General features: G+C 46.6%; 1 protein-coding gene across 1 annotated transcript; it reads left to right on the top strand.

Moving 5' to 3' along the window:
• The first annotated feature begins 4420 nt into the window (after positions 1–4420).
• On the top strand, positions 4421–24074 carry LOC123925634 (glucokinase regulatory protein-like). Its single transcript, XM_045979024.1, has 10 exons — positions 4421–4542; positions 6884–6989; positions 8174–8292; positions 8949–9047; positions 9419–9564; positions 9748–9845; positions 9946–10029; positions 21050–21199; positions 23251–23385; positions 23723–24074. Exons 1-10 carry the CDS (start codon positions 4421–4423, stop codon positions 23834–23836), a joined length of 1173 nt encoding a protein of 390 aa, XP_045834980.1. The 3' UTR covers positions 23837–24074.
• The last annotated feature ends 634 nt before the right edge of the window (positions 24075–24708 follow it).

The following is a 24708-nucleotide window of genomic DNA, read 5'->3' as shown; positions in this document are numbered from 1 at the left end:
TCCAAGGTCCTCACGTAGCTTCGCCGTGAAGCAAACAGAACGTGCGCAGGCGCAGTGAGGTCTAGGGCGGGACCCCGAGAGGACTCGAATCCTCTCTTCAACCAATCCTGTCCTTGCTTGCAAACTCAAGCTCAAGCCACGCCCACAACCAACCCCCCCCCCCCCCCCCCCCCCCCCCGCCCCGCCAGCAAACTCGACGTCCTAGGTAATGGCGCTCTTTCTCGCGCGGTGATTCTGAGTAAAGTGCGACTGAATACTTCTTTTAATCCTTACAACCCTGGAGGAAGGCTGAGCGGTTGCTTTCACACGTTTTGCAGCGGACTGGATTGAACCCAAATAGGCTGTATGATTTGCGCGGGGTATCACAAGGCTAATCATGATAGCTAACGGAATACTCAGTATGCGTCTACCAGGTACTGTGCAAAAGGTTGTAGATGCATTATCTCATTTAATCTTAAAGACACCTTTTGAAGGGGATGGCATTATTAGTTCCATTTCAGATGCCAGGAGACTCAGAATTAGAGGGGTCAATAGTAAATGATGTAACTGAGATTCAACCCAGAGCTGATGCATTTAAACAGTCTTTGTATTCTGAACTTCTAGCTCCCTATATCTATGCCATGCTTCTATACCCCGCGCCACTTCCATCCCAAGAAATGAGGTGTCCAGATTCCGAGATGTGAGTGTTTCCGCGCCAGTGGCCAGTGAGAGGTACTACTTAAGAACTGGGTAGCAGTGGATCAAAGACTGCTGCCTAGATCTGGATGCTTTTGTGGTTCAAGGCAGAGGGCAAATGAGAACTGACTTATCTGATAGGGTGAAGTTAAGTCTTGTGATACCTGGGGTTGGAGCTTGGTTAAGTAGAAAGGATAATGACTTCTTGATCTGTTTGGATTGGGGTCCCTTTCAGAATTACTGGTCTAAATTCTTGTAACATGCCAGAGAGACTGAGATGCAGGAAAGGAAAGTTATTCATATACCTCCTCTGGAAAGATCCGAAGTTGAGAAGACCTTTAATTCTCCAGAGAGTATAGCATGCGATGTCCAGATTCTGGGTTCTGCAGCTTTTCCCCCACAGTGGTTGCAAAGGTCAACAGGTATTTCTCGCACTGGCAGCATCTCCCCAACCTTGGAATTTAGGGAAACAGTAGAGGAAAGCCTCTATTTTCACAGGAAGGAAGTAGCCCCAGAGCCCAAAATATAAGTCTTTTGACAGGGGAGTTCCAACCCCTCAGTTTTATTTCCATAATACTCCTCCAGATGTAGTGGCAGAGAGTGAATATAAACTCACTTACACTTTACAGTTATTATTGACTTTGACGGAATCAGCAGAGACAGAGGCAGACAGAACCAAAAGGAAGAGTGAGGGCGGGGAAGACTGTCAGAACAGGAGGCACAGGGTAGGAGCACGTGGCAGTGAAGGATCCATTAGTGGAGCTGCTCTTTCTTTCTTTTTTTTTTTTTAAAGATTTTATTTATTTACTTGACAGAAAGAGATCACAAGTAGGCAGAGAGGCAGGCAGAGAGAGAGAGAGGGAAGCAGGCCCCCTGTTGAGCAGAGAGCCCGATGCGGGACTCGATCCCAGGACCCTGAGCTCATGACCTGAGCCGAAGGCAGCGGCTTAACCCACTGAGCCACCCAGGCGCCCCTGGAGCTGCTCTTTCATGTGTCCCCAAACACCGCTCAGTCCTTTTCTGGAAATTAGCTCGAGGTTGATGGAGGAGTCAGAGGAATAAATGGTGAAAGGCTTGGGTGTCAATGTGGGCAGTGAACTTAAGAAGGTTATCGGCCCCTCTCATGTGGTATAACCTTCATTTCCACGGATGCAGGAGAATTTATATTCCACCCCTTCTTTTCCTTCTCCCCCCTCCTCACTGAACAAAACAAAAGGAACTAGGGCTCTAGTTTTCTACACCCATTTCTGTCCTCTCCCCACCCATTCCAGGCTATAGAAAAAAACAAACACCTTAAAACAATAAGAGTGCTCCTGTCGAGTTGGTGGTGGTGTGAGAGGCCCTTGTGGTCAGGGGAGAGACAGTGGGGAAGTGTCTTCAGCATATTATACAGTGTCCCATACAGTCATCTTCAGTTTGTCCAAGAACGTTTATTGGAAAAATGTCCAAGGGATGAGGTCACCAGCAGCTGGGGGGCTACCAGGTGGGAGGGGGAGCACCTGAGGCTCCGTGGAAGACATTGGAGTAGTGCAGTGCAGCATCTGCCCCAGACCCAGACAATTCCTTTGAGTTGCTGGGGGAGAGGGAGTACCCAAAGAAACACCCCTCTCTGAGACCCAGAGGCAAGATGTGGGGGCAGCTGGGGATGCCGAGAGTCCTGATGCAGGTGCGATGGGGGCCCCATCTGGGACCTAGTGGGATACAGTTGAACAAGTGTCTCTCCCCTGGACCTGGGGGCTGGAAGGACATATCCCATCTGATAGCCATTCCCCAGGTCCAGGGGCACAGACACTAAGAGACCTACCTTCTGGCCCTGCTCACAGTGGAAAGAGGATGGGTACCAGGCCTGAGATTGTGGGAGTGTCATTACCCTCTGGGAGATTATGGGATCCTTCAGTCTTGGGCAGATCACCAACGGAGGCTCTCCCCGACCCTATCCCCATCCCCAGGTTGTTAGTGCAGCTGTTTTCGAGTTCGGTTTCTTCACTCATACATCAATGGTGTTGACGGATGGTGACTTTTTCTGTTAAAAAAAAAATGGCTTGAGTCTCCTGTCAGGAAGGTAAGAGCCTCCTCCATCCCAAATATCCATTTCCCTTCTCTTCCTGCCCCTCTTTGGCCTTCTCCCTTTCCCTGACTGCTTCTAGAAGCAAAATCACCCTTCCCTCCCTCACCGGCCCCACATCACATCACCTGTCTCGTCCCCACTGGCCTTCCCTGAGGACTCTGTTCCGGCCCCTTCCCCTTCTCCTTGGGGTTGTTGTTGGAGTCGTTGTCCTTGATGATATCATACTGACGGCAGAAGAGCCCAATGACAGCTGAAACACAACAATACAATCTGCACCTTGATCTTGACCTCCCCACTCACAGCCTTGAAGGGCAGTGAGATACCCACACGGTTTCTAGAAAATCTGAGAAGAAAACCCTTGAATTTCTGGTGCTCATACGCGAGCACCACCCTCTTAGCCTTCTTCTCCTCAAACTTCTGCTCACCCCCAACTAAGCATCTCCCTTGCATTTCCCTCCTTGCCTTTTCTCCTGACAGCCTTAACCACCTCCCACCTTCACTGAGCCCCCACTGCCCCAATCTGTGGTCCCCCGTGCAGCTGCTCACTCACCGGCCCACATGAGCAACACCACCACAATGATAACCACTTCCCCTGTCTGCAGTGGTCGCTCTCCATCCAGACCCTCCACTGTGATGTCACCTGAGAAGAAAGAGATAGACTCCAGGTTATGGGGAGCGGCCACAGAGCTCTTCTATGCAGACCCGTAAGGATGGAGAGTCCGGGGCCAGGGTTGCCCCTGAGAGCCCTGCTCTAGGAAGCTGTTGGTGGACAGGTAGTTAGAGACCAAAAAAGCAGGACCGTTGCGGGCAAGTATTCAGGCAGACTGCGGCGGCTGGGAACAGAGGGTGGGGAAAAGGAAGCTTAAAAGCCCTTCTCCCAAATGATTCATTATCAGCCTGTTTATACCCAGTCCCCGCCAACGTTTTTCCTTCGTTTCTTGGCAGTATGATGAATTAAGTCATCCTTTTAGGTAGATGGACTAGTCCCAGGGTCAGCAAACCACACTGGCCAATCATGCCACTGACTGTTTTTGTAAATAAAGTTTTATTGAGACACAGTCATTTGTGTTTATATAAGATGTATGGCCTCTTCATGCTACAACGATAGGGTTGAGTATTGCACAGAGTTCATAGGGGCCCCAAAGCCTAAAGTATTTACTCTCTTGCTCTTTACAGAAGAAGCTGACCCCTGGACCTGTCCTTTGCTACTTAAGCACGGTCCTTGCTTAGCAACATCAGTATCTCCTAGGATTTTCTAGTAATGCAGAATCTCGCCCCCCACCAAGACCTACTGAGTCTGAATCTGCATTTTAACACGATTCCAAGCCCTGGATTTGGTGACTCCAGTTTCCTCTCACCACTGCAGTATATACTGATTCTAACAATTCACTAAGCAGAAACAGGTCCAGCAATGCTAGATGCGGAAGGAGGCGCACAAGGAGGGCAGGACACCGACCTGAAGGAGCATACAATTTAGTTCAGTAGTTTTTAAACTTTACCATGCAGAGGATTTTTTGGGAGGACTTGTTAAAAATACAGGCCTGGGGCTTTCCCCTTGCAAGGCAGATCCAGGAGATCTTACCTGGGCCTGGGAATGTGCATTTCTAACAAGCACTCAGGGGGATTCTGATGCTCCTGGGCCTCAGGAAACACTAGAGAAACCCCTCCCCTCTCATCATGCCCTTCTTCTCCCCCTACCATCAGGCTCCGTTTGTGGCAGGCCAGATGGACTACTGCATGGACAACCCAGCCACCCTCTTGCTAGTCCTGGTTGGTTTCAACCCCGTGAACATGGCCAGGGGAGCCCACTGTAATGAAAGGCGGTGACTGGCCAGGCCCCTGGGGGAGGCTGAGAGGAAACCTGTCAAAACCTACAGTACAGCCACAAAGAGGGCATGGTGGCTATGGTCTTATTCACCACATCTCAGAACATTAAAGTAAATACTGACTGTCTCTGAGCTTATGAGGTTTTTGTTTTGGGTGGGTTTTTGTTTTGTTTTATTTTGGTTTTGGTTCTTTCTTTTTTTTTTTTTTTTTTTGGTCCGTTGGTTCATTTAGTCTCGTTTCAGAAAGGATTGAAGGCAGCTTACAAAGGCCACATAAAATACCAGAAAGCAGACATTCAAAACAGGAAGTGAAGAGACAAGGAAAACGAGAGCCCTAAGATAGAATATGGCCGGGAAGATGCGTACTCCAAAGACAAGCATCTTTTCAAGGGAGCTGTGGTGCTGAGTGGCCTCTGACTCCCCTTTGCCCAGCTCCCTTATTTTAGCAACCATTCTCCTCTGTCATCCTAGGCTACCCTGGGGTCCCACTCTGGCTACTCAAACCCCCACCCTCTCCCCCTTTCCTGAGAACTCTGTGCCACCCAATCACCTCTGCCTAATTCTCTGTGTAGATGGCCGCTTTGATCCCAGAGGTCAGCATGTGAAACTGATAGTGCTCAGGTGTGGTTCTCTGGGTGTCCAGCCTCGGGAGTGTTAAAGCAAGAAGAAAGTAGATTCGTAGACCCTTGTGCAAGAGCTCTGATGTTGTCGCTTTGGGGTGAGGCCCTGAAATACCTTATTTTGAGACCATCCGTGGAGATGCTCGTGCCCAGCCATGTGCGGGGAGCTCTGCTGACTTAACCATTGGAGTGGGCCTCTTGATGAAGCTGAAGGCTTCCTGTCGCTGGAATGTTCCAGGGAAGGCTTGTGGATTCCTCAAGAGCAGCTCTGCCCATGCAGTGGTGGTCCTGGGGGGAGGGGCGGCCGGGTGCTTTCTGAGGTCCTTTTCTCAACTCCCAGATTCCAGGCTTGTAGCGTAATTCATGTGAAAATATAAATGAGTCTGAGATACTTTTAACCCTGCTCCTTTTAATGGAGGACTCTCCTTCACCAAAAATGTACGTGCTGCAGTGGATGCTAATTTCGGGTCCTGTGACTAAGTGAAATGAAGGATTTCAAACAACGTGGGCGTGGAGATCTTCCAGTTGTTCCTTAAATCAGTGGCTCCCAAACTTGGCTGATCTTCAGAGTCGTCTGGGAAGCATTTTAAAAATACAGATTTTTGGGGGCTCTACTCCAGAACTCCTGAAACTGACTCTCAGGGTGGGCGTGGTATCCAGAAATGGGTAGTTTAAAAAAAAACAAAAAATAAGAAAAACACCAACCTAAACTCCCCAGGTGATGTTGATGACTAGCCAAGTTTGGGGATCTCAGTGTCAAACCGCACAATGAACCCTGGCTCCGGGCTCTGCTTAGGTCTCTAGGGACTTTCCGAAGTAGTTTGAGGACAAATGACAGGAAACACTTTTACAAATGGGCGTGCAGTATGTGACATTTGCTTGCCCTCGAGGAAATACAAATGAAAAAAGACAAAAATAGTTAAAGAAGGGGTAGACATTTGGCAGGGATGGGATGATAAGGGGAGGTTAGGGAGGCCTTATACAGAGGGAATTCTCTGAGCTCCTGCCACGGTGCGTCATTGGCCGGGTATCTCCTAGCAGGGTTGACCAGTAGAGGTCAACTACAGAAGATCCCCGTTCTTCGAGAATCCATGGTTGCACCTCTGCAGGTAACAAGCCTGATGTTCTCTTGTCCTCTTAGCACATTGTTTTGTTCGTGGTTAATATATTCGAGAAACGTTTGCCAACTGTTGGATGCTACGCTTCATGCCTTGTAGCTGTGATCCTTCGGTAGGAGCGGTTGTCCCTCCCTCAGGTAGTGAGGGGTTCGCTCTTTGGTGAGATGGCCAGAATATATTTCCAGGAATGGGAAGGGCTTCTGATGGACCTTAAGACTGAAAATAAAGTGGCAGTTTTGACATTCTGATGACAGGCATTCCTCCAGGGGCCTACAGAGAGTTGTGGGTATTGTGGCCATGGCAGTGGGACATGGGCAAGGACCGGGACATAAGAAAGTTCTGATCTCAGGCTGGAGCTTTAAACTTGAGTGTTGGCTATGCTCTGGGATTAAATTGCTGAATATTTTACTAACCCTTTTCCTTGGGGTTCAGGGACACGGTGCCCCTATGAGCTCCAAAGCACATCTCTAGGAGAATGTTGGCATTAGACCCAATCCCAGTGTGGTCTTTGATCCCGACTCTCATCTGAGGCCTTTCCTTTAGAGTCTCACCTGCTCCCCACGTCTCTCTCCCCAGAAATGACCCCATAGAAGACTGGAATTCCACATTCCGACGAATAGCAGAGCGCATGCAGAAGCTGCAAGAGAAACAGGAAGCTTTCGTGCTCAATCCTGCCGTTGGGGTAGGATCCTCCCCCCCTCCCTCCCCCCCCCTCCACCGCACCTAGGGAATGCTTGCCGCTTCCTGGATGCCTCTGATCTTGTTACATCTTGTCTGAATTCCTGGCATTGTGTGTCAACTAAAATGTCCTAAAGCAAATCCTATTTTCCCATTTCCTCGTTCACCTTAAGATGTTGTATTTCCTTCCTGACCCTGTCTGCTAAATCCCTAATCATTAAATAGCTAACCCATCTAGGGCAGGTTTCCCATTTGAAGAACCTCTTTTTCATCTGTGAGTAGAGAGGATTGAATGGAACGATGAATTGCTTTCTGTTTCTCTTACATTTTAGTTTCAAAGACGGGCTTTAAAACAGTGAGATGCAGTTTCATTCTTCTGCCTTTCTAATCCTCTCCAAAACTGGGTGGACCTTCCAAGTCTCCGTGCTCCTCTTTCTCTCGAGTGTGGTCTACCTTCACTTTGACTTGACAAGTCCCTGCCCCTGGGCCCCTGGGCCAGGGATGGACCCATGTGTGACATTTTCCTTGCTCTTCCTTCTGTGAGATGGGAAGGCAGCCGCCGGGTGTGAGGTCCGTATCTTTTAGCTCTCCGGGGCTCATCTCACCTCCTATCTGCAGTTGTTTCCTTTTAATCTCCTTTCTCAGTCACCAGTTTGATCATTCTCTTTGCAATAATCTCTTTATGCTTGGTGTGTCATACAGGGTTACATCCCTGTCCATTACAATGGCTCCTTCATTGGTCTGTCCAAAGGACCTGAAATGTGGTGTTTGCATTGACAAACCGCTATTAAAAAAGTGGAGGGTTGGGTTGGAAGAAACTTCTTGAAAAAACAAAACAAAACCCTCTCCAAAAAACATTTATTTCCTGCTAACGGGACACTCAGTCCTGTGGCTTCCTCCTTAGAGTCCTGAACGTGCCATGGAAATGACCAGAGGTGGCCCTTACCCTCTTTCTGCTTGTCTCAGTGAAGCCCACAACCCAGCCCTCCTCAAAGCGCACTGGGCACCCCCCAGTCCTGCTGAATGCAGGCCCAGTGGCCTCTAACCAGAGCACATGCCCAGGAATCACTAACCAGACTCTGTGCCAGGGGTGTCTAACCAGAGCGCATGCCCAGCAGCCACTCGTTTGTGAACTGCAGGATCCTCCTTCCTCTCCCAACCTCTCCCCCCGTGTCATCACCTCCTTAGCCCGAGGGCCTCAGTGGCTCCTCCCGGATGAAAGGTGGAAGCGCGACCAAGATCCTGCTGGAAACCTTGCTACTGGCTGCCCATAAGACTGTGGACTGCGGCATCGCAGCCTCTCAGAGGTAGGAGAGCGGGATCAGAGTCGGGCAGGGAGGGGGTCGGTACGGGCTGGGGGATGGCAAGTGCAGATGCAGAGCCAGACGGGTTAATGGCAGCAAGACGGAGGCCCAGTACCACCACCCCACGCCACCCTGGGCTGCAGGAAAAGAGCTGGCCTGGGTTTCTCAGCACACAAAGTCTCACTTGTTTCCAGTGGACCCTGGGCTCCTCAGGTCCCACTGATCTCTGTGCCCACCTGGGACACCTATTCCCTGAGCCCATCTGGGACACCAAAAGCTCACCTAGTTTCAGAGAGTTTTTGGCTTAGGAATGTTCCAGGTCGTGCAGGAAGAACTCCTTCTGCTGGGGGGTCTGTGTCCCTTATGGGGTCTCTGGCCTGGCTCCTAGAATCCCCACTAACCTCCTCGTCCACTCCAATCCCATCGTCCTCTCACTGCTCTCTTCATGTCCTTTGCCCTCTGTTGGATCCTTGTGTTCTGCTCTTTGAAGTCCTTTCTGTCCTCTGTCATGCGTTCTGACAGTACTCACCGCACCTCCCCTAGGGACCGGCAGAGCTAAGTTTTCAGGGAATTGTGCCTTCCCCTGGGCAGGGGTGGGTACCCATGCTATCTAGAGGGGGCCCTGGGCCCACCCCGGGAGTTGGTGGCCTTTCTCCCAGGTGCCTTCTGGAAATGCTGCGGACATTTGAGCGGGCTCGTCAGGTGACCTATAGTCAAAGCCCGAAGATCACTGCCCTGATGAAGCAAGCCAGCACCAGGTGTGTGGAAACGTGTTAGGAGTGGGGGGCGGGTGGCGTGGATGGGGGACTGTCCTGAGAACAGCGGAGACTCTACAGGACTGGTGTGCAGAGAGTGGGAGGTGAGGGGAGGTGGGGACAGGTGGGGGAGTAGAGCAGGGCAGACAGTCCAGGGAAGGGAATATGGGTTAGAGGTCGGGAGGCTTTGGCGTAGCACAGGGAGGGTGGAAGGCTCTGGATTCGCCCTCTAAAGCTGGCGCTAGTCCAGGGCTCCTCCCTCAACTTGCTGCATCATCTTGGGCCAAACACTTTACCTCATTGAACCTCAGTTCTTTTATCTGTATACAAACACGCCGTGTGAGAGGTCCTGTGAGGCCCTCTGTGGTCTCCAGGTCTGTGTGCGGGAGTTTTTCATGGGGGCCCCCATCTTCTCGTGCCCAGGGTCCCCAGTTCTCCTTCTCCCAAGAGGACTTCCTGTCTTCCATCTTGCTGTCCCTCACAGAAATCGACACTGTGGTCTTCATTTTCACCCTGGATGGTGAGCGGGAAGGCAGCAGCGGGGGTGGTGAGCAGATGGAGGCAGGGGAGTGACTCGGGGGAGCTGTCATTTTTCTGGGTCTTAAAGCACCTGCTCCGAGGGAGGGAGAGGGGCGCGTGTCCTGAGTGGACCACAGGGAACAGGAAGAACAGCTTTCATCTCTGGTGCCCTTCCCTCTCCTAGACAACCTCACAGAGGTGCAGACACTGGTGGAGCGGGTGAAGGAGAAGACTGCCAACATCCAGGCCCTGGCGCACAGCACCGTGGGGCAGACCCTGCCGGTGAGGGTCCAGCCGTGAGGACGGAACCTGGGGTGGCAGTTACAGCAAGGCCTTCCTGGGAATGCTGCTCTGGCTCCATTCTCTCTCTCTGTTTCTCCAGACCCCTCTGAAGAAGCTCTTCCCCTCCATCATCAGCATCACGTGGCCACTGCTGTTCTTCGAATACGAAGGGAATTTCATCCAGGTATGGGGAGTGAGAGGGTATTATCTGCGCTGAAGGATTCAGAGGGGGAAGGGTTCCAAAAATTAGAAAACTCAAGGCTGGGGAGCCTGGGTGGCTCAGTAGGTTAAGCCTCTGCCTTCGGCTCAGGTCATGATCTTAGGGTCCTGGGATTGAGTTCTGTATCGGGCTCTCTGCTTAGCAGGGAGCCTTTTCCCCCCTCCCCCTCCCTGCTTACCTACTTGTGATCTCTGTCTGGCAAATAAATAAATAAAATCTTAAAAAAAAAAACAACAAAAACCGTCAAGGCTGGAGGGTGGAAAGCTTTGCTGGACTCCCAGAAAGCCAGCTGGGCAAGTTCTTGTGTTACCGGGTCACTGGTCAGTGTTTCCAAGGCAATGGCTCAGTTCTCTCCAGGAATATATGAAAAAGACAGGCCAGGCCACCAGTCACCTGACAGATTCTCATTTGTCCCTTGTTTCAGGTTCATTGTTGATGTTATAGTCATCCTCACTATACAAAAGTCTTTAAGGTACATCCTTGCAAGTTCACTATGCTGAATTCACTGCAGACAATATTACTGATGTCTGTAATATAATGAAATTATCATTTCACTACTTTTCACTAATTATAATTTATTATAATTTTTGTTATTATAATTTTACTCATTATAATTTCATTACTGAAGCACTGATAATGCTTTAACAAGACATTATCAGTACAAGCACTGACAATAATCATAGGAATAATTATCAGTTTGGGTACACTTTGCAGTTTGGTTTGGAGACAGCATTGGGACATCTGAGTGTCCCAAGAAAGAAGGCAGTTTTGCATCTGTGGTTCCTCGGTTTTCTCACCTGACACCTGCCCACCATCCACAGGGCACAACCAGGGCCCTGAAGGGTTGCGCTGGAGAGATGTGGTCTCATCCGTTATTCAGATCACCTCTTCCAGGAAGCTTCCTGACTTGACCAAACAGCTGCCATGTTTTCTTACCTGCACTCGACACTCAAAGGAAGCCTTTCCCCCTAAGCCAGGGGGTCCATGCTCCTTCCAATGCGTACCTTTGTCTTCCCTTCCAAATGGTGTTCATTGGTCACAGCTCTACTTTTGTGGCATACTTTCCACATTTGTTGTCTCCTTTGACATCTCATATCCTCTAAGAAGTCTTCTCCAATGAAACCCACATTGTCTAGAACCCTCCTTGATGTGAGATACCTCTTCCAGATTCCACTGTGCCGTCATCATACCTAATACACACAGGACTCTGTACTTTACAAACTATTTCATTCCTCATAACGGGTTCCTAAGGGATGTAGGTTTTTCCCCCCATCTCAGATAAGGAAGCTGAAACTAGGAGATTAAGGCATTGTAATCACAGCCACATGGCTAAAGCAGGAGCCAGGACTCGAGCCCTGGCCTTATGACTCTAAGTCCATGGTTTATTTCACTTTACAGTATAAATTTCAACCACAACCATGAATTGAACCAGATTCTTTTACTCATTCATTCATTATGCACCTATCACTGCCAGGTCCTATTCCAGGGAGAGGGGATATAGTAGGGAATGTTAACCTGTGATTTTTTTAAAAAGATCTGGGTTTCTAAAGAAAATTATAATTATAGTAGCAATATTTTTTATTGTAAACACTTTGGAAAATACAGAAATCAAAAGGAGAAAAGCATCCATAATAACCTTCTTCCAGGGACGCCTGGGTGGCTCAGTGGGCTCACTGAGCCCCAGTGTTCTCAGGAGACTAGAGGATCTAAGGGATCCCTTATATTCCTTAAATTCAACCTTGACAGTGCCAAGGAAAAGAATAAATCTCAGATACAAATGCTTTTTTTTTTAATGTTATGTAAACAAAACACCCAGTTTCCCATTTTTAAAACATATCCTTAGAATGGTGTGCCTGGGTGGCTCAGTGGGTTAAAGCCTCTGCCTTTGGCTCGGGTCATGATCTCAGGGCCCTGGGATCGAGTCCCACATCTGGCTCTCTGCTCCACAGGGAGCCTGCTTCCTCCTCTCTCTCTCTGCCTGCCTCCCTGCCTACTTGTGATCTCTCTGTCAAATAAATAAATAAAATCTGTTAAAAAAAAACAAAAACAAAAAAAACCCAACTTTCTTCCAAAAAACCACTTAGACAAATTTTGGAGAATTTCCCTCTAGACTTTTTTATGCATATGTAAGTATGTAAATATCTTTATACAAAAATAGGACCATATTTGCCATGCTGTTTTTAACTTGCTTCTCTTCACTGAAAATTATGAACACCTTTCTGTACAAATATATCCATATCATCATTTTTAAAAAGATTTTTATTTATGTATTTGAGAGAAAGAAGGACTAGGGGGAGGGGAAGAGGGGCAGAGGGAGAAGTGGACTCCCCGCTGAGGGCAGAGCCCAACGCAGGACCTGACGTCATGACCTGAGCTGAAGTCAGACACTAAGGTAAGTGGGCCACCCAGGTGCCCCTAATTCAAATTCCTTTGATGATTATGGAGATTGGCCGCTTAAAAGATATATATTGGCTATTTTTTTTTCTTCATTATGTTACTTCTTTATACCTTCTGGGCATATTCACCCATTCTTTTGGGCATATTTAATTTTTCTTACTAATTTATAAGAGGGAGTGTGTATAGCAAGGACGGTAGCCTTTTTTTATTCCTGTTCTATGTTTTTCCCTAGTTTATTACAATTTTTTATTTCTCCATTTTTGATGGAGAGATGTTTTCTTTACATTTTTACATAGTCACATCTATCAGTCTTTTTTTTGGTGTGTATAGCTTCTGTCTTTTGCTTGGTTCTGGTTTGTATCTTTCCAAATATATTGCGATTGTTTGAAATAAAAAGGCTTCCATTAGTAAATCTTTAGTTGCAGAAATATCGTTGATGTAAACTCCTCCCACACTTTTATTTTGAAAAATTTTCCACCCTACAGAAAAATTGCCAGAACAGTGAACACCCATACAATTTTCCCTAGATTCACCAATCCTTTTTTTTTTAAGATTTTATTTATGTATTTAACAGAGAAAAAGAGCACATAAGCAGGGGTAGTGGCAGGCAGAGGGAGAGGAAGAAGGAGAAGCAGGCTTCCCACTGAGCAGGGTACCTGACATGGGGCTTGCTCTCAGGATCCCGGGATTGAGACCTGAGCTGAAGGCAGATGCCCAACCGACTGAGCCACCCAGGCGCCCCTAAATTCACCAATATTTAACATTTTGCCACCATCTGCTTCATCCCTCTTTTCCTCTGAATTATTTGAAAGATACTTGGAGATAAGATGACATTTGACACAAATTACTGTGTCCCCTAAGAACAAGGACATTTGTCTACATAACCACAATATAATTTTCACACTCAGGAAAAAGGACCGTGAGTACGATTATTGAATATGCAGACCGTATTCAAATTTCCCCAGTTATCTCTGCATTATTTTTATTTCCAGGTCCAGGATCCAATCAGAGATAATGCGTTGCACTTAGTTATTAGGTCTCCTTAGTTTTCTTTAGTCTAGATAGATTCTTTAGCTGTTTTCTGTGTCTTTTATGACATTGATAGTACAGGAGTCTGACCAGTTATTTTCCAGCATGTGCTTCACCTTGGATTTGCCCGATTGTTTCTTCATTATATTCAGGTGAAGCGTTTTGGCAGGAGTGCCGCAGAGATGAGGCTCGTAGATGAGTGTGTCACGTCGGGAGATGCCTGATGTCAGCTCACTCCTTTACTGGTGATGTTATGTTTTATCACTTACTCAAAGTCGTGTCAGATTTCTTTTCTTTTTCTTTTTTAAGCTTTTATTTATTTATTTGGGAGAGGCAGAGAGAGAATATGAGTGGCAGGGGAGGGGCAGCGGGAGAGGGAGGGGCAGCAGACTCCCCACTGAGCAGGGAGCCCAGTGTGGGACTCGATCGCAGAAGCCCAAGATCATGACCCGAGCTGAAGGCAGAAGCTTAACCAACTGAGGCACCCAGGTGCCCTGGTTGTGTCGGATTTCTTTGCATCCTGTTCCTTAGTGATCTTTCACCCAATGGTTTTAGCATCCACAGATCATTCTTGGTCAAATCAATTTACTACTATGGTGGTTTTTAAAGGGTGATTTTTCTATCTTTCTGTCCACATTTACTAGTTGGGATTCTTCTGTAAAGAAAATCTCTCCCTTCTCTGCACACCCCGTCTACATTTATTTAGACTCAGTGTTAAGTCATGAATTTTTTGTGGTTAAGTGTGTTTTAATCCATTCCTGTCATTACTGACTTTATTTTTTTTATTTTTTAAAGACTTTATTTATTTATTTGACAGACAGAGATCACAAGTAGGCAGAGAGGCAGGCAGACAGAGAAGAAGGGAAGCAGGCTCCCCACTGAGCAGAGAGCCCGATGCCCAGGACCCTGGGATCATGACCTGCACGGAAGGTAGAGGCTTTAACCCACTGAGCCACCCAGGCGCCCCCATTACTGATTTTAATACTCAAAATGAGAGCTTATTCAAGCTGGCCCCTTTGTCCTTGTGACATAGTCACATTAGTGTTGGAACACACTTTGCTGCATTTCTTTTTGGAAAAAGAAAAAAAAGCTCCTTTTCTCTAATGCAGAAGAAGCATATGATAGTCTTTTGTGCCTTGCGTTTTTTTCTTAACAAGGTATCTTAGAAATCACTCCATTTCAGTTTCTAACTCTCTTAATTATTACTTACCTGTGTGTGTGTATATAGATGTGTGTCTGTACAGTAGTGTCCCCAGCCATCTATGTAGGAGAACAGAAATGTTGTCCCAGGTTCACCTTGTACTTTCCTAGTTCCGGTCCTGGCTGGAATCCGTAATTTTCAAGGAGTGCTGGTGGTTGTCTGTGGGGAGTGGTATAGTAGTCCCGCCTTCTCACGGTTGTGCTTTCCACAGCTTCATTTACCCTAATCTACTGGTAGTCCAGAAGCAGATGACCCCCTTACGGATCATCAAAGGGTCAGTAGTAGTCTAGCACTATGTCATGATGCCTACGTCATTCCCGTCCCTCCATCTCATGGAACAACCATTTTGTCATCTCATATTGTCACCAGAAGGCGAAGGGTGAATACAGTACAATAAGATATTTGTGAGAGAGACCCCAGTCACATAACTTTTATCATAGTATGCTGTTATAATTGATCTATTTTACTTTATTTTCTTGTTCTATTATGTTATTGGTGGTGTTCATCTCTTACTGTGCCTAATGCGTGAACTAATCTTGATCGTTGGTATGCATGTAGAGGAAAAAATGGTATGTATATGGCTCCGTACTGTTTGCAGTAGCAGACATCTATGGGGATCTGGAACTTAACCCCTGGGGTGAGTGGGGGCTGCCGTATTTAGAAACCTGGTGCTAGGTACACTCACTGCTACTGCTGACTTTGCCTCTAAGCAGAATTCTTTGGTAGAAAGAACAGGAAATACAGGGACATCTGGGTGGCACAGTCGTTTAAATATTGGACTCTTGATTTTGGTTCAGGTGATGACCTCAGGGTCATGAGATTGGCCCCACATCTGGTTCCAAGCTCAGCGTGGAGTCTGCTTGAGATCCTCTCTCCCCCTCTGCCCCTCTCCCTGCTTGCATGTGTGTGCGTGCACTCTCTCTTTCTCCTCTGTCTCAAAAAAAGAAAGAAAGAACGAATGAACAAGAAAATACAGTTGATCTTGAACAACACAGGGGTTAGAAGCATTGGCACCCCACACGGTTGAAAATCCCTGTATAACTTTTGACTTCCCCAAACTTAACTAATAGCATACTCTAGACCAGAAGCCTTTCCAATAACATAAACACTCAATTAACACATATTTTTAAAGTTACATGTATTAGATGCTGTATCCTTACAATAAAATAAGCTAGAGAAAAGAAAATGTTAAGAAAAATAATACAGAGGGGTGCCTGCGTGGTTCATTCGTCAAGCATCTGTCTTCTGCTCAGGTCATGATCCCAGGGTCCTGGGATCGAGCCCCGAATTGGCTCCCTGCTCTGTGGGAAGCCTGCTTCTCCCTCTCCCAGTCCCCCTGCTGTGACCCTCTCTTGCTGTGTCTCTCTCTGTCAAACAAATAAATAAAATCTTAAAAAAAAAAAAGAAAAACCATACAGAAAATTCATTTATAGTACACCACCCTGTATTTTTTGGAAAAAATGTGCATATAAGTGGACCTGTGTAGTTCAACTCTTTGTTGTCCAAGGGTCAACTGTATATGTTTTTTCACATAAGTATATATATATATATGTGTGTATATCTATCTATATATATATACACACACACACACATTGATGAATGTATATATGTTATCCTTCCTGTTTTCCCTTAGTGAGAATGTTGATTCCCAACATCATCAATTTATTTATCCATTTCCTTAGTCCTACAATAAATACCCATTTTGAAATTGCCACCTGGATACCACTATTATCAACAAACAAACAAGAAAGAAATGGTCAAGATTTCTTTGCAGTTCTTTTTGTCTTCTGACCATATTCCACAAAAGATACATAAAGTGTTCAAAAGTCACTAGGATTAGGGTGCATGGGTGGCTCAGTGGGTTGAAGCCTCTGCCTTTGGCTCGAGTCATGATCCCAGGGTCCTGGGATCGAACCCCGAATCCGGGCTCTATGCTCAGCAGGGAGCCTGCTTCCCCCCTCTCTCTGCCTGCCTCTCTGCCTACTTGTGATCTCTCTGTCAAATAAAGAAAGAAAATCTTAAAAAAAAAATCACTAGGATTAAATTTTTTCTGCTCTCTGTAGTTATGTTATCCATATGATATATAGTGAGTTTCATTTCCTTTATTTATTTTTTTCATTTTAGAAGGTTTGGTTTTTTTTAGGATTTTATTTATTTATTTGTCAGAGAGAGAGACAGGGAGAGCGCATCCAGGGGGAGCAGCAGGCAGAGGGAGAAGCAGGCTCCCCACTGAGCAGGAGGCCCAATTGCAGGACAGGATCCCGGGAACTTGGGATCATGACCTGAGCCAAAGGCAGACACTTAACCAACTGAGCCACCCAGGTGTCCCTGAGGTTTTTGTTTTTGATATCACTTTATCTTTTGAATGTGTAAAACAAAGTGTGATTTAAAGTCAAACTGTATCATAAGGAGATGTCCCATCCCCTTCACTCTTCCTTCCACCTGTTTCCACTCATCCCTGCAGGTAAACATTTTCACTAGTTACTGACTTGCCTTCCTATGTTTCTTTTTGCAAGAAAAGCATATTTGTATGTACTTTGCAATTTTTTCTTTTACAAGAGGCACCGTGCTATGTATATTCTTTTGTGCTTTAATGAGATATCCTGAAAATAACTCCACTTGGGTTTATAAAACCCTTCCTCATTATTTTTTACATTTGTGTGTAAATTGGACATGTGCAAGAATTGTTTGGGCAGTCTCTGACGTAGGGCACTGGGTTGTTTCCAGTGTTTTGCTATTACCAATAATGATGCAATGAATATGCATGTGTTTCTGTAATGTAGAAGTGTATCTTTGGGTAAGTTCCTAGAGAACGAGAGCTGCATCAAAGGATAAATGCATATGTAATTCCATTAGATACTGCCACATTTCCCCTCAGAAGGATTGTCCCATTTTGCTTCTTGTCCCAGCAATATAGGAGAATGCCCGTTTCCTATAGTTCCTTTTCTAAAAACAGATTTATTGATTGATTTGAGGGAGGGGAGGGCGGAGGGAGGGAGTCTTATGCGGACTCTGCACTGAGTGTGGAGCCCAGCATGGGGCTCAATCCCATGACCCTGAGATCGGGACCTGAGCCAAAACCAAGAGTTGGATGCTTAACCGACTGAGCCACCGAGGCACCCCTTCCCCATAGCCTCTTTAAAAGCATTCAAAAGCTTTTGAATTTTTGCCAATCTGGTAGGTGAGAAATTGTATTTCTGTGTGGTTTTCATTTCTATTTTACTTATTATGTGTTTGGTTGAGCATCTTTTCACATGCTTAAAGGTCTTTAGTAAATCTTTTTCTTTGTGAACTGTGTGTTCACGTAAATACATGAAATATACTCATTTTCTAATGGTATTGGGGTCTGTCTGCTCCCTTGATTTTTAGTACTTTATTTCCATTTAAAGATCTATTTATTTGAGAGAGAGAGAGTGAGAGAGCACAAGCAGGGGAAGCAACATGCAGAGGGAGAGAGAGAGAAGCAGGCTCCCCGCTAAGCAATGACTTGGATGCTGGCCTTGATCATGACCTGAGCCGAAGGCAGAGGCTTAACTGACTGAGCCTCTGACTTTTAGTACTTTATAAATCAGGGGCATTAGTTCTTTCTTTCTGATATGCATTGTAAATATTTCATTTGGGTTTTAACCATGAAAGTTTCTTTGTTTTAATTCTACTGGGGTAGAACTTATTAATCCATTTTTTGTTGAATCTGGACCATGAGGCACAAAACGCTTTCTGCTACCCCCAGGTTGTAAAGGGACTCCACCCGTGTTTTCTTCTAATGCATGTTTCTTCTAGTAAAAATGGTTTCTTTTTTTCTTCCCTTCTTTTTTTTTCAACACTTAGACCTGCAATTCATTAGTTTATTCTTGTCTATGGGTTAAGGTATGAACCCAATTTAATTTTTTTCTATGTGGCTATCTGATTGTCTCTTTTCATATATATATAATTTATTTGAGAGAGAGAGACACCGAGAGAGAGAAGGAGCTGGGGAAGGGGCAGAAGCAGGCTCCCTGTTGAGCAGGGAGCCCCATGGGGAGCTCCATCCCTGGACCTGAGCTGAAGGCAGACGTTAACCAACTGAGCCCCCCAAACGTCCCATCTCAATACATTTTTTAAATTCATCTTTTCCTGAGTGAGATGCAACCTCTCTCAGATACTTAGTTCCCATGTGCACTGGTTTATTTCTGGACTTTGTGTTCTGTTCTACCAGTCTGTCTATTGATGTGATGATGCCATTCAGTTGAAGTATAGAGGCTTCTTGTGGGCTTAATATTTGAAAGGTTAATGCTTCTCTCACTCTTCTTTTTAAGGATTTTTCTAGGTACAGTTGCTGCCTTTTTTCTATATGGACTTTAAAATGAATGTGTCTGGATTCAGATTATGTACACTTTAAAATATTTTTGTGTTAATGATAGTTCATGGTAGAAATGGTTATTTGATGGTCAGTGACATGAATGATATAACCCAGATTTGACTGATCTCTTTTTCCCACAGGACAGCCTGTGTACCGCATACTAGCTAGCTTCATTCTGATTGGTCAGATTTCTGCTGCACTCTTTTTTTTTTTTTTTTTTTTTTGCCAAATGAGCCACAGCATCTTTTTTTGTTTTTGTTTTTGTTTTTTCAGTTTTTATCTAAATTCCTGTGAGTTAACATACAGTGTAATGTTAGTTTCAGGTGTATAGTGTAATGATTCAACACTTCCATACAACCCCCGGTGCTCATCACAGGCGCACTCCTTAATCCCCACCACCTGCTTCACCCACCCACCCAACCCTGCCCCCACCTACCTCCCCTCTGGTAACCATTGTTCTCTGTAGCTAACAGTCTGTTTCTTGGTTTGCCTCTCTGTCTCTCTCATTTCCCCCTTTGTTTGTTTTGTTTCTTAAATTCCACATACGAGTGAAATCCTATGGTGTTCATCGTTCTCAGACTGACTTATTTCACTTATCCTCATAGTCTCTAGCTCCAACCACATCCTTGCAAATGTTCCTACACAGTACTCATGTCCTTGTCAATCACCTGTTAAGTATTTTCAGTATACCCTCTGCAAGGGGTGTGTGTGAGCTGCTCCTTCTAGAATGCCAGCATAAGGTGGCAGAAGTCGTGGTAGCTTGTTCCCTAGCCTGGCAAGGACCCGGGAATTGACCCCCTCAATTCGTTTTCTGGACTCCTGTTACAGTAATAGATGCAAAGTGCAGTAATAGAAGGTTATATAAGGGCAAGAGATGAGGGCCAAGGACAGGTGGGCTTTCTACTCGCAGTACTGTGTGTTTGTACAGTGTTTTAGGGTTCAGTGTGCGTTCATATACCTTATCTTATTCCCCCAAGGAGATGATTGTGGCCAAGTAGGAAATGCCTTCATCACAGATCAGAAGACCTGGATTTAGGTCCTGATTCTACATGTCACTATCATATAAACTTATTCAAGTGGCTTCTTTTTTTTTTTTAAGATTTTATTTATTTGTTTGACAGAGAGAGACAGCGAGAGAGGGAACACAAGCAGGGGGAGTGGGAGAGGGAGAAGCAGGCTTCCCGCGGAGCAGGGAGCCCGATGCAGGGCTTGATCCCAGGACCCTGGGATCATGACCTGAGCTGAAATGAAGGCAGACGCTTAATGAATGAGCCACCCAGGCACCCCTCAAATCACTTTTTATTTTTTAAGATTTATTTATTTATTTGAGAGAGAAAGAGAGAGTACAAGCGGTGGGAGGGCTTGTGGGCTCCCAACGCAGGGCTCGATCTCTTGACCCTGAGATCATCACCTGAGCCAAACTCAAGAGTCGGCTTACCCGGCTGAGCCACCCAGGTGCCCCTCAAGTTACTTTACTTTTGACCTCTAGTTTCCACAGATGTAGAAATGGGGATTAAAAAAGCCTAGTTCATTGGGCTGTTATAGGGGTTAAATTGAACTAATTTTCAACAAATGTGTATTGATCAATAACCATGTATCAGCCATTATCAGAAAGATTGGGGCTCTGGAGCAGAATAAGACCCCACCTCTGCTCCAGGAGCCTTTGGTTTAGTGGAATGAATCCCAGGACCTTCACTCCTCCCTGTCGGGCACCTGGGGGGCAAAAGGAACTGTTCTGAATAGTGCAAAGCCTTTCTGTGCAAGAACTCAGAGAAGAGATGTGTGTCCTGGGGGGTCAAAACCACAAATGTGCGACACCGGCAGTTTTGCGGGGGACAGTCCTGGTTTACAACTACTGTCCTAACATCGAAACTCAGGGCTGGTCAAACAAATTCCATCTGTATTTAGGTCCCTGGTTTTTGATCCCTGGATTCCTGTCTGACAGTAGGGCCCTATGCACCCTGTTGCTCTCCCATCCTCTCATTTCCCAAACCCCCGTGTGTGTGTGCCCTGTTTAGAAGTTCCAGCATGAGCTGAGCACCAAGTGGGTGCTGAATACCGTGAGTACAGGAGCCCACGTGCTTCTTGGGAAGATCCTCCAAAACCACATGTTAGACCTGCACATTCGCAACTCCAAGCTCTTCTGGAGGGCGCTGGCCATGCTGCAGGTAGGCGGTGATGGGACGTGGCTGGCTGGGGCCTGGCCTCCTGCCTGGGCTGCCACGGAGCTATGGACGCATGTGGGGCTAAGGGCTGACTTTCCTCCTGCGTCATCTTATCGTGCTCATCCTTCTCCTCTAGGGAACGCATGTGCATGCTTGGGGCATGCCTGTGAGATTATAACTATCAGACAATTCTTTCAGTTACAAGTATGGGACAGACACCTAATTCATTCTGGTTTAAGCTAAACAAGGCACATGACTGGTTCACGGAACTGGGGTCCCAGGATAATCACATCCCAGTACTCTAAACAATGTCCTCCAGAATGTCAGCCTCGAACTTGCTTCTATGTTGCTCTCCTTCTCAGGCAGCTTTTCTCCAACAGGTGGCAAACCGGGCCCCAGCAGCGCCGGCCCTGCCTCCTACCAATTTAGCAACCCGGATGGAAGGAGAGTTTATCTGTGCCTGTGATTCCCATGCACGTCTGGGAGGAAGGGCTCTTGGTGGCTTGTCTTGGGTCACATGCCATCCCTGAGCTGGTCACTGTTCTCCAGGGGAAAGCAGCCCTTGCCCAGGCCTGGCTCATGCACTCTCCCTGTGGGACGGCACTGGAGGAAAGGGTGGGAAGTGAGTCTCAGTCAAATGGCCTGGCCTGAGAACGGAGGGACAATGGTTTTCTGGAGGAAGGTCAAGGCGCTGGTACTAGGAGGAGGAGGAATGGCTGCTGAGCCCATAGCACAACAGCTGGTCATGAAAGGAGTGCTGCTAGGTTTAGCAAATAGAAACACAGGACAAATTTGAATTTCAGATAAATAAAGGATTTTTTGGGTATAAGTATTTCATACAATATTTGAGGCATACTTATAGTATTTTCATTATTCATTTGAAATTCCTATTCCTGGGTATCCTGTATTTTTATTTGCTAAATCTGACAACCCTGTGTAAAGGGAATCAATCAAAGAGGTTTAGTGAGGACCGACCGGGTCCCTAAAACCTTCTCCAATCAATAGAACCAACCAACCAGAAAAAGAAAAGTGTGTTATGCTCTTTAAGCCCCTGGGGTTGGGGTGGGTAGGGGGAATCAGAGATCTGTCTGATCCAGGCCTGGCCATCGCAGAGTGGCCCATCTGAGGATTACGTGGAAGACTGAAAGCCAGACCAGAATTCGAGCTTGCCAAATACAGCTAGACCCAAGCCACTCAAAATGGCAATAACCACCCATATGTGGCTACTGAGCCCTCGAAATGTGGCCAGTGTGTCCGAGGAGCTGAACTTGAAGTTTTGCTTAAACACTGAAGCAGGGTAATTGTCTTCATTAAATGCAACTTTATTGTTTTGGTAGAACTACATTTTACTTTTACATAGAAATTCAGTACCTGAACTGAGATGAGCTGGGATTATAAACTAGATACTGGATTTCAAAGGCATGATACAAAAATATTGTAGAATATCCTACAATAATTTTAATATCATTTACATGTTGAAATAATATTTTACATATATTGGATGAGATAAAACATGATTAAAATTAATTTTCTGTTTCTTTTGCATTCCACATGTTTCTTTTTGAATGCAGTACTAGAAAATCCTAAATTACATTTGTGGCTCACATTATATTACTCTTGGGCAGTGTGGAGCTAGCGGAGGGGAGGGGAGGGGAGGGTGACAAAAAGGAACAGCTTTTGCCAATGAGCCATCTTGGCAGGGTATAAAAGAAGGATAGGGTTAAGGAGGAAACCAGAAGGAGTGAGTTCAGTTAAGATGACCAGCCTCTGGGGTTGGAGGCCCACGGCTGAAAGTGTGACCAGTTTGCCATTAATCCTCCAGTTTAACCCAGCCAATCAAAGCCCACCACTAACCTTTTTTTCTTTACACCTGGGGGTTGTGAGTTTGGGATCGCCTATGGGGACCACTTCTCTGCAGCCTCTGTGGCCAGTCTTCAGGATCCCAGGCACCTGCCTCCCACTCTCCCACTTCTTTCTCCTCCTCCACTCTTTTCTCCAGCCCCACCCCCCCTTTGCCTTCTAGCCGGACACTGACCTTACTGCTTCTTCCACAGCGGTTCTCTGGACAGCCCAAGGCTCGGTGCATCGAGACCCTCCTGCAGGCCATACACTACCCCCAGCCACTGTCGGATGACATTCGGGCTGCTCCCATCTCCTTCCACATCCAGCTCGCACACGAGAAGGAGCAGGTATCCTGACCGCAGCTAGTCATTCAGCAAACATTTACTGAGTCCTTGCAGTGTATCAGCAATCTTGCTTGGTACTGGGTTTACAAAGTTAGAGACGTTCTGCAAACGAACTCCCTGCTTCTCCGGAGGCACAGAGGTGCAGAAAGGCTGCTGCAGGGGTGCAGAAAAGGGGTCTGTTTAGGAGGGGAGCCAGGAAAGAGGGGGAAGGGCCTTTGAACTGGGTCTTAAAGGATGAATAGGAGTTTTCTGGGTCCGGGAGAAGGCATCTTTCTGTTCTTAACCCACCTCAATACAATTTCTGGTTGATAACTCCCTTCTGTGCTTGCATCCAACCTAGTGGCTTCGGACTCCCACACCGAATGCTCTGGCTCTTCCGGGGCTCTTCGCAGATGGCCTCACTCTCTCTGGCTTCAGTTGTCCCTGCCTCTTCCCCACAGGTGATTCCCGGTAGCCCTCCTGAGCCTCCTATTTCGGTGCTCCATCCCCAAGGCTCAGGCGCAGCTGGCTGCCTCTCTGTCCCTCTGTGAGGCTGTCTGGAGCGCCCTCTCTGGGCCAGGTCAGAAGCGCAATACGGACCCCCTGGAAGCCCCAGAGCATACACAGGTGTGAACTGGTATTTCTGGGCGCATGAAGCCCTTGGAGGCATGGTGGACTCGCAGCACGGGGGTAGGAGGAGAGGCCCAGTTCCCGGGGCCACCCGCAGCCCAGGGTGGGGGGAAAGAGCCTCTGTACTTTGGTGGGGGGGGGGGGGGGCGTGGTTCTTGCACTTGACCTACTGGCACATTCTGATTTCAGAAATAAAATGAAATGCCTTGTTTTGGAAAGTTAACCTTCCAATCTCAGTAGATCAGAGTCAGTAAATTAATCACGTTAATTAATCATGTTAATCACGTAGATTTGACACGTATACCAAAGTTCTGTAAGATGTTAACATTGGGTGAAACTGGGTGAAGGGCGTATGGGAACTCACTGGTCTCCCTTTGCAACTTTTCTGTAATCTAAAATTATTCCAAAATAGAGTTTATTAAGAAAATAAAATTCCTGACCATAGTAACCTATATGTGGAAAGGGGTAAATATAATTAAAATATTCAGAGGGCCTTGACAGAGGTTTTAAGAATTTGATAGGTTAAGTGTGTATATTGCATTTTAAAGGGGTTGCATTAAAAAATGGGGTTGGCAGGGCACCTGGGTGGCTCAGTGGGTTAAAGCCTCTGCCTTCAGCTCAGGTCGTGATCCCAGGGTCCTGGGATCGAGCCCCGCATCGGGCTCTTTGCTACGCAGGGAGCCTGCTTCCTCCTCTCTCTCTGCCTGCTTCTCTGCC

The sequence above is a fragment of the Meles meles genome, chromosome 15 (genome assembly GCF_922984935.1).
Source record: "Meles meles chromosome 15, mMelMel3.1 paternal haplotype, whole genome shotgun sequence".
Classification (NCBI taxonomy): domain Eukaryota; kingdom Metazoa; phylum Chordata; class Mammalia; order Carnivora; family Mustelidae; genus Meles; species Meles meles.
Note: the sequence above shows the minus strand (reverse complement) of the source record. Positions and strands in the feature narration are given on the sequence as shown.